The sequence below is a fragment of the Tachypleus tridentatus genome, chromosome 7, assembly GCF_004210375.1.
Source record: "Tachypleus tridentatus isolate NWPU-2018 chromosome 7, ASM421037v1, whole genome shotgun sequence".
Classification (NCBI taxonomy): domain Eukaryota; kingdom Metazoa; phylum Arthropoda; class Merostomata; order Xiphosura; family Limulidae; genus Tachypleus; species Tachypleus tridentatus.
Window position 1 is genome coordinate 57,288,202 of NC_134831.1, and position 11,191 is coordinate 57,299,392.

The following is an 11,191-nucleotide window of genomic DNA, read 5'->3' on the forward strand; positions in this document are numbered from 1 at the left end:
CTATGTAATGTTTTATCCCTTTCCCCTATTTCCTATGGCCTGCATCATTCCTTACTTCATGACCAATCTTCATATCCCTAATTGGTTCCTCCCCTTCTCAGATATTCAGGTACATGTTGACCAATTTACCTCAGTTAAGTGAAAGGATTAGCATACCTCACTCCCCAAAGACTTTGGATCAGTTTGTTCTTCATATCATTATACACTTGTCTTTTTCTTGAACAATAATTGTTAGGTTCTAGTTCTATTTTACCTGTCTGGGAGCATTCTTTGAATCTCCTGTAAGTCTGACCCATGCCCAATTAAGTCTTCATATCACCTTTTTAACTCTTTTACGGTATTTTTCTACCATTCATTTCCTCTCTGACACTCTCCATTGAAATTCTAAGGGGCATTTTGGTTAAATCCTCTCTTTTCTTTCTTCCACAATGGCTCATTTGTCATCTTTGGCTTTGCATACATGATTTCTCTGTTATTTGAACCTTCTATGTCCTGATGCAACCTTCTCTCTTTTTAAATAGTAGTGCAAATCAGAGAGCTAACCTTATCTCTGATGTACTAAAAGCCTCTCCTTCTTCAGTTTGAATTCATGGTGTCAAAAGAATGTGGCTAAAATTTCCAAAAGCAGAGCATGTGTTACTTACTCATAATTATCTACACTCCTATCTGCCTTATTGCACAAACATCAAGGAATTTTGTGTGCTCTACTTTCCCACAATAATTAAGTTTTTCTTTTTAACATTTGTGCTGTTCATCTTGCTGCAATGGTCTTTCTGATGCAAATATTTCCATCATTATTGTATTTCTATAATTATTAGGAGCTTTACTTATGCAACATGCCTGTAGTCATGTTTACACCAGTGGATAATGATGATCCTGATTAATATATCAATTGCGTAGATGTTTGATTTGCAAATTTGCATAACACCAATTTGTTTTTGATGAAGCTTTTTTTTTTTTTACTCAAACCTAATTTCCTTTAGCATCTGCAGAGGAATTGTTTGTTACAGTGCTGTCCTTAAACCTGACAGAACTTATGCTGGTCTTTTTTTTTTAATATGTTATATGTTTTCAGTATTGAACCTATTTTTGTTACACATAAGGGTGCATAGCATGCAGGGGCAGAAAACTGATGATTTGTTTCAAAATATTTTTGTTTTATATCATTATAAGTTATTCTTCCTCCCTTCTCAGTCAAAAATATGTCTTCACAGATGTTGTCAAACCATTGGCTGGTCTTCTATACACACTCAGTATTGATTGTCATCATTACAGGTGTGATCAGAGGGGTTTTGCTTGATAGTTTTCTCATGCTGAATTAACATCCCAATTAGCTTCTCTGTAATGAATTGCTCATCAGTTGAAATCTGTTCTTATGTCTATTCAATGTCTTTGAATGCATATATTTTAAATGAGTTTGGAATTTTTTGTGACCTGCATGCTGTATACAACACACATTTAACTGCTGGAAGTAGACTGTACTCTATATGGCAAATTAGCAGTCAGTGGGTTAACACTTTCTCGGGAACTCTTTACCTTTTCTTTTGGCTTTGCAATCCCTTGATGCTATATCTTCACACATGCAGTCAAACCATTAGCTAGTCTTCTACACACACACACACACACACACACACACACACACACACACACACACATCAGTTGTCATCATTATATGAGAGGATTTTTACTCAGTGGTTACCTTATACTGAAGTGGAATTCCATTTAGTTTCTCTGGAATGAATTGCTTGTGTCTAGTCAGTGTGCTCATTTATCTGTCATTTTGTGTTAATACTCTTTTACGAGCTCTTCACCCATTTCGTTTATTCTTGCAATCCCTTGATTTTGAGTCTTACACTTTTCGATCTATGAAATACATCTTGTCTGATTCAGGAATGATAGCTTTTCTTTATGAAGCAATTCTCATGAATTGTGCTTACTTAAGATACCATCAGTGTAATTTTGCCCCATTCATGGAGTTCACCCTCAGGCCTGTTGTCTATTGAAATTTCTCTTATTGAAAATTATCTTCAAGTGTGGCTCATTAATAAGTTTTCCCATTGAAGGCTACCTTTTTCTTCCACTTTCTCTAGATATGAATCTTTGTACTGGTTCTCTCTCTTTAAGACTAGGATGGTATATTAAAGGATTATTATCTTCTCACAATTTATATTTTTAAATCTTTCTGTTTTCAGGCTGTTATATATGAAATGTTGGATTGTCATATGCAAATTTGAAACTTTTTTTAGTGGCTGAAACAGGAGCATTATAATAAATTTGTCAGAATAATATAGTATACTGCCTTGTTCATTTCAAATTCATTTTAGTTTTCTTATTTCATAAACTAAATCATATTTATATTAATTTTTGTCACCATAAATAAAACTGATATTTGTCTAATTTTCTTGTATGAGTTCAAGCTTGGTCCAGTGCAGCAACAGCAACTCGTAATACCAGTCATGCAATTGGTGATGGTACAGCTAATTAGCACACAGCACAGCATTGGTTTAGAAGATTTTGCTCTGGTTACACTGGCTTTAAAAGTGAGCTTTAGGGCCACCTCCAAACATCCATTAATGAGAAAGAATTTAAGACCTTAGATGAATCAGATACTTGTTAAACCATGATAGAACTTGCCAACAAACTCAATGTTCATTATTCAACATTTTCTGAGTGTCTTGAAGCAATTGGTAAGGTGAAAGAGCTTGATAAATGGGTACCTCATGAATTGACTGAAAACTATCAGACAAGACAATTTGAAATTTTTTCCTTTATAGAATTTTCACCTGTGATGAAAATTGGATTCTTTACAATGATCTGGATGGTGGCTTGGCTATGAAAAAAACATAAAACTAGCTCTTCACCATAAGAAGCTTATGGTCAGTGGTTGTAGGTCATCAACAGGTGTAACCCATTATTACATCTTAAACCAAACAGAAATGATTACAGTAGAAAAATATTGTTGTGAACTTGAAATTATGCATTAAAAATTATCATGAAAACATTGTACAATAGTCAATCTCGGTGAACCTGTACTGCTTTATTATAATGATCAACCTCATGTCTCACATGCTACTGTCCAAAAACTAAACCAACTTCAGTATAAAACTTTACCTCATCTGTCATATTCACCAGATATTTCTCCTATAGCTTATCAATTTTTAAACATTTGAACATTTTTTAAAGGAAAAAACCTTTGCAAACCAAAGGTCAGTTGAAAGTGCCTTTGAAAATTTCATTTATTAAAGGATGACCATTTCTTTAAAGATGGCATTTATAAACTTACAACTCATTGGCAGAAGTGTATTTGAGTATAAAGGAGCTTATTTTTTTTAAATAAATTAAACAACAAAAAGATGTACTTGTTTCCCATTTTCCTTTAAAAATCTGATATTTCATATGCAACACCATGATAGAAATGTAGGTTGTTCCATATAAATATCAGGATTTTCTGCCCTTACTACACTAGTGCATTTTAGCACTCACAGACACTTCAATAGGCAGGGTGAGATACAATCTTCTGTTTCTTTGGTTGTATCAGTGGTTTAGTCATTCTATGCTTGGTGCACTGTTGACAATGATACATCATCTCTTGATGCTTTAATCATTTTCAGTCCAGCTTCTCTAACAGTGGTTGCTGCAAGTACATCTTGGGAGAATTTTTCTTTGTCTATTCTCTTCATCGTCTATTTTAGATATTGGCCATTATCAGTTAGTCCCATTGTTCAGTTTTTTTTACAGTCCCATGTTGGACTTCTCCACTGTGTTTTCCACTCTTCTATTTCAAGAGATGGTCTTATTCCATTACTTTTTGGTACATTTTCCACAATGACATTTTAACTCCAGTTTTCTAACTGGCTGTTGTGTATTACTTTGTTAGTGAAGCTGGATTCTCTTCTTGTGTAATTTGAATGTTGTCCTATTTTATTGCAAATGTTTCTATCTGGCAATATACCAGTCTCATTGATCTATCTCGTGAAATTGATGCCAGCAGAATTCTGTTTTTTTTATTTTTCCAGTAGCTCATAATATGCCTTGTTTTTTTTTGTTTTATTTTCCATGTACTTATTTCATAATAAGGGCTTATGTGTTTATATTACAGTTTACCAAGCTACACATTTAGCCACTTTCAGTTGCCATAGAAGTCATGGCTGTGTTATCCCTCCTTTTTTATTTTTTTTATTCCTTCCCACAAGTATCTGGGCAGTATCTTCAGTAGGATTTAGGCCTAGTCTTCAGATGCCTCTCTTCTCTTTTTGAATCCTTCCCAACTTGTCACTCTACCATCTTTCTGAAAACAATTTAGTTTCTTACTTACTTCATTGATGTTTCTTGTACTCGTTTCTTTTTTCCAGGAAAGCTTTGTTATATCCTAAATGAACCATCTTACCAGGGGTTTGGAATGTAACAACTGGTCAGTAATTGTTTTTTCTCCTGTTGAGTTGTCTACTCTGGTTCTCCCTTTCAACTAAAGCTTTCTGTGTGTAGCAGGGATTTTTGTTACTATTTTGCAAGGATGGAATTGATGTCTAATTTACATTTTGTTACAATTTATGTGGCATGGATCTTCCTCCATTTACAATAAATAAATTGGTTTGTGCAGGTAATCCTTCTTGTTTATCATGACCTTTGTGATCACCTTAAGCATTGAATTTCAGGTTACTTCTCATCACATTTGCAATTTTATATTCATTTCAACACCGTGTCTTGCATTCCAGAATTCTATTTGCTACTTGTGATTATTCTCCAAGCTAGATGGAATCTCTTTCTTGTAAGTTTTTGTTTATTATGCCCAATTCCCATTGTTAATCATATCTAGGATGTCTGGGAATGAATAATTTTGACCTCCAAAAACACAAGAAGTGTAATATTCAAATAGTCTTTTCTTATATACCAAGAATCTGTATTTATATTGATTTCCTCTAATAGGGCTCTTGCATATTTTTATATTGTCCAACAGTCATGTTTACAAATCTAGAATTATCTGTGGTTGAAAAATTATTTAATTATATAAATAAAATATAATGAAAAATTATTATCTTTCTTTCTGTAAGACTTCAGGTATGGATTCATCCTTTGGGACTTGTATCTCATGTATACTTCTGCATTTGTCTTAGACAAAAATTACACTGTATATCCTAGAGAGTCATGAGAAAGTGTAACTTAACCCTTTGAAAATGATGTCTTGGGTGGCTTCATTGAATAATTTTCCCACCACCATGTACACATCCTTGCATAGCCTTAGAGATATTAAAAACCACTTCCAACCAGTTAGACATCTGGTGATGATTAGTTCCACTTTTATTTATTTCTTTATGTATGTTTTGATTTTCCTGTTGCACTGTTATCACATTGTTGAGTCAATCCTCAGGGATAACTAAGTTCTTCATGAGTATCGACCAGTTTTGCTGAAATGTGATTCATTGGCAGTTTTTGATAAAATTGAACAAGATGTACTACTTCTGTTGTATGTCCTTTTATAATACATTTTAGCCTATGGTGGTGAATGAAATATTATCTTTGTAATATAATACAAAATAATATAATACTTTTCTGTGCATACAGAAAAGTAGCTTTTATATGTAATATGGAAATTGACAATTACATGTATGCTGGATGATAAATTTATTAGGAAATATATCTAATAATGAGGTGGGCCCTCTTTTTGCCCAAAAAACAGCTATTTAGTCATGAATGTTGTATGGAATTCATAAAATTAGATAGGTAAGCAGAAGATGGTGATGATGAATGTCCTTCATATTTATCTCACACATGCTCAAATTGTATTGAAATCCAGGGATTGTGGTGGCTATGAAGGTGCCTCTTGTCTCTTATTTCATAAACCATGCATACACTGTTTGGGCACACTGAATAGAAGCATTGTTGTATTGAAAGATTCCATCCCCATTGGGGTACACATGAAGCAAATTATGAGAGTTGATGCTGAAAAAAGCTTTGGCTATATAAAGGGGCCAAGGGTATGCTGGGAAATTATGCTCCAAACTGTCACTTCATCACCAGAAGCTTGAATAGTTGGATCAACATAAAAGTGGTCAATTATTCTTGTGTTTTTCCAAACCTCTCTTCTCCAACCCAATGGAAAAAAAAATGAAAACCTTGATTCACTGTACAGTATTACCTTTCACCAGTCCTTATTAGTACAGTTTCTGTGCTCTTTAGTTTGCTTGAAGCATTTTTTTTCTTGTTGGTAATTGAGTCCAGTGGCTTATGCAGTAGTCTTCTATGGTCATAATCCATTTGTTGCAATGTTCTTCATAAGATGTAACTGTAGATGGGTGAATTACCATACACTGAATGTATATCTATTTATGATGATTGGCCTTTTTCTTTTCTTCCTTATGTCATTATGTGTTTATGGTTGCAATCCCTTCTTGCAGCAGACATTTTTATTAAACCTTTTTCATTGCTGATAAACACAATAACTTGTGTCTTGGAGCAGCCTGCAAATGAAACTCTCTTGGCAACTGTGGCACAGACAAGGCAAGACATGAATCTGTTTTCATGCAGCATTATCTTTACCTCCCACATCTGTTAGACAAACACAAATTTGTTTGTCTTAGTTACTTATAATGCAATAGTGAGTCACTTGGCATATTGTGTGATCTATCTAACTTGCTTCTGTGAATCTATAAGAGTACATAGTTCTTAATAAAAGTAGCCAGCAAGTATATATCTATATATTCTTGTAAGAGAAACATACTTTGTGGAATTTCTGATTTTTTTAATAGAAAATTATATATATTCTTTTATTTTATTTACTTTTTTTGTGGTGGTATTCATACTTTGTTTTTAATTAGGCTATTTACAAAATGGTTGGATCTGTAATGAAAATGCCAGAAGATGAGGCAACACCTGAGAAGCGTACGGACAAAATATTCCGTCAGATGGATAAAAATGTTGATGGTAAGCTGTCATTAGAAGAATTTATTGAAGGAGCTAAAGGTGACCCATCTATTGTGAGATTGCTGCAATGTGATCCACAGTCATCCCAATAATACTTTCTGGGGCAGTTCTTAGTTTAAATAAATTGATTTGTAACTTTTTGGTCTACCATTAGTAGAGGGAACCTCTTTGAACCAATTCATCAAGATTGTAGATAGTAGTAAATGTCTTGAGATATTTTACTCCTTTTAGAACAAGATCTCAGAATAATTATCATTAATAAGTCAGTTTATAATGTGATGTATTTTTGTTATGTACAAATTAATTATAAATGATTTTCATTTAAATTATGATAAAGATTTTTTATTAATTGTTACATTTTAATATCTTAATGCATTTTATGATATTTCAAAGCTTAAGATTTACTGTTAGTTTTTTAACAGTTTTCATTTTTTTTTCACTTATTTAAATTTCTATTGTAAATATGTTCATGTTGATAGTATAATGACAGAAATCCTTCTCATCAAAATGTTTTCCATGAAGTTAGTTGTGATTTTATAAAAGTTTTATGAAACTTTGTTTACAAAATTTTATTTTACTCGGAAACAATAAGAACATAATTCAACTTCTGAATGAAAAATGCTATATTGCAAAAGAGCAACAGTAAATACCAAAGAGAAGATTGTAGTCTGTGTAGATTGTAGTAGACATTTAATATTTTAAAACTGATTGCTAGAGGTGACAACTATACAATATCACATTAGTTTGTGTTGATAATGCTTTCAAAGCAATAATTTTTTAATTCATTATTTTAATGTGGAAAATGGATAATGAGCCAATATCCTATATTTTAATTTGTTTTGAATGTAACAGTAGCCTGTTTAATAGAAATATCTTCTATTATTTATCATAAGCTTTGCAGTAAAACACTAATCCTTCCCTTCCTCCAGAAAATTAGACATACTGTACATTGTAGTATGATATTAAATCAATGTAAAAACTAGCAACTTTCGAATTATTTAGTATGCTTTACATAATTGGTAACAAGAAACAAAATCTATAAAACTTTGCCAAATCATCATCGTTTACTTTCATTTTGAACACACACACACACATGCAGAAAACAAAATTAATCAAAAATTTACTGGACTAATTTAAATAGAAGTATCAATGCAAAAGTGACACCCTCCAATTTAAAAAAAAAGACTATTCAGGCTTAAACTATGCAATACTTATTATAGTTTGTTTGATAGAAATGTTTAACTCCTGACTAACTGAATTTTTCTGTGTGCAGCTTATTTTATAACTTTAATGGAAATTTACAAATTGATGCAGAAAAGATATGGGAACGGTATGGTGTAAGTTATGTCTGCTTTTATTTTTCACTAAGGAGACTGTTTTACACAATGAAATTTCATTCAGAAATCACTTATTGAACATAATATAATTTCATATTCACCACAACCAGTGGATATTATAACAAAATATAACTCTTATTTTCTTTACTTTCACTACAAGTTCTAAGAATTATTACTGTAGCTTTCTCCTATTAATGTTGTGGTTGACTAATCTGCTCCAGTAACAAGATTAGCTCAACAATGTGCTAGTTCTTCTGAATGATAGTAAATTTAATCCAAACAGAATAATAATAGTAAATAAATGTGATTAATCCTTTCCCTGAATATGTGATTTATTAAGGACTTAATTAAAAATTTATAATAATAATAACTAGTTTACTTAACCTAGTTCACCTCATAACAATTCTTGTTCACAAACACTGGTGGCATATCCAGCTGGCCTGATAAGTCCTGGTATTGGTTGGAAGGTCTCATTACCATTGGATATGGCATATGTAGTGTGGTTGATAGTATTAGTTAAAATACTAAAGATTATTTAACAAACCTACCTAGATCATTATTTTAAAATAAAACACTAACTGATAATCTGCCAAAGAAGGATAAGTGTGCAAAAGGATTGTATTGTACACACAAAATAATACATTCAGTTAATACTGAAATAAAAGTTGGTGTATAATTAGAGACATAAATTGACCTATATAAATTCTAGACTGTAATGGTTACATTTCAAAATATACTGGAAAAATTAAAGTGCTTATAGTATTAAGAAATAATAATGTAAATAGAGACAAAATACTTTGAAATAATTTATTTTTATAGGTAAGTATAAAATTGCAACAAGAAATTTTAAAACCCTACATAACTATGATATAATAAATTATATAGAATAAACAAGATTTGAAACATGTTCAGTGCAGCATGAGTAAAAATAATTCATTCCTCTCAGATTGCTTTTCTTATTATTACTGGAATACTTTCCTTACCTTTCTGATTTTATTTATTAAAAGAATTATATGCAATGTGGGAAACATTCTTTATAAAATAAAATAAACAGTTGTTTAGTGTGGTTTTTTACATATTTATAAAGAAATAATATATGAATAAATTAAGAGTAGTAACATTTCTTGACCTACTGATTGGATTATCATTAAATAGCAACTTTATTGGTTGTTTTTACTTCTGGTAAATATTTTACAATGTACTGTTGTTGTAAAGTGATATTAAGTTTCAGTACAGAAAGTGCTACAAGATACTGATATAAAATAAGTAAAAATATTGTGCATAGTCAGATATTAATGATTTAAAAAAATACTGAATATGAAGTAAATATTACTGGCATATGATATTTTGGAATTTAGTCATAGTGTTATATGAAATTTAATAAAGATATCTTGTGAAAAATGTAATTTTAAAATGAGAATATATTAGATTTGATTGTAGTGGAAACAGTAGCAGTTTTTTGTTTCATTTGTATGTAATTACAGAAAATTGATAACTTTGAAGGAAGAGAATCAACTATGTAGTGTATTCTTGATTATTCTACATTTAGAGTAAAAACAGTAACAAAAATATTGTGCCACCAACAAATGAAGTTACTTTTAAAAGTTTGGAAGGTGCTTGCATTATCATTAAAATATTGCAGAAACAATGATGGGGGACTTAAATAAAATTTCATGTATATATGCACTATGAAATATTTAGAAAGAAAAGATGGCATTAGATAATTTATTCATGTATGTAAATGTAGTTGCTTCTAAAGCATTTGTTAATATCTGTGTGATAACTTAGCAGTATTTTAAAGTATGTTTAACAGCAATAAACATTCCTGTCAGTGATGCTAGTCGTTTACTGAATTTGACTAAGGATGGATAATCAAATGCAGGTATTTTGATAAAAGTTTTGTTGTTTCAGTGGAGAATGTTGACATCAATAATTAAATAATTTTTCCAGAATTTTTAAAATGAAAGTTGCTTGTACAATTGAAATCTTTCATTAGCTTGTAAAATTAAAAATATTGGCTTTTTGAAACTGCAAGTATGGAAGCTTTAAAGTATAAAGAAAATTTCAAATGGGCAAAAATAAATATTGTGAATTCTTTAGTTTTTGAGACTGTGGTGCTGGAACCTTAAGTATCTGATATAACTCAGGTGACCCCCAAAAAAACTATTTTGAGAAATAGTGATTATTTTATAATTAGCAGAGAAATTTAAAGGATGCAGAAATGTGATAGGATAATAAATTATGTTGAATTTATGATTTGGAAACAAGTTTTAATGTTTAGTGTAATAAAATAAGAATACTTTTTGAAATGTGATAGGATAATAAATTATGTTGAATTTATGATTTGGAAACAAGTTTTAATGTTTAGTGTAATAAAATAAGAATACTTTTTCCTGCAACACTACATAAAAGATTCTGGGTTTAAATTATGTTACTTAGTAAATGGATCATCATTTCAGACATCACAGAATATTTTTATTTTTTCCACAAAATAATGCTTCTTTTGGTCGGCATAATATTTTAGCCATGGTAGTGTTGCAGTATTATGATATAAGGTAGGAGAGTAAAAATGTTGTACATATTCCATATTTAATTATTCAGTGTAAATTAAAGATGTTTTCTTAATATACAGTAACTTATTTTATAATTTCTTGTTAGTATTTCATCAAGATTGACTTGTATATTTTGATGTGATTATTACACTTTGAAATATATATAATGATAGTGTAAAATGAAAAATATTACTTATAAGGTTTGTTTTGAAAGAGAGAGAGCACCAGAATTTCCTTTTGGAACTGGAAAAAAATGTTTATTTCGAAGTGAGTAAAACTGTAGTTCATTGTTGATTACTGTACATTTGGGATATAATCAATGCCAATACTATTGTGCCATCAACAATAAAACTACTTTGAAAGCAAAGAAACTGTGTACAA

General features: G+C 30.8%; 1 protein-coding gene across 3 annotated transcripts in view; it reads left to right on the forward strand.

The window, feature by feature from the left end:
- Positions 1 to 11,181, forward strand: part of LOC143255732 (neurocalcin homolog) — a 31,138-nt gene extending 19,957 nt beyond the window's left edge. For all 3 annotated transcript variants that reach the window (XM_076511867.1, XM_076511869.1, XM_076511868.1), the window contains one exon: positions 6,816 to 11,181. In XM_076511867.1, the coding sequence (XP_076367982.1) occupies positions 6,816 to 7,013 (198 nt within the window). In that variant the 3' untranslated portion in view covers positions 7,014 to 11,181. The remainder of the gene's footprint in view (positions 1 to 6,815) is intronic.
- Positions 11,182 to 11,191: the final 10 nt, after the last annotated feature.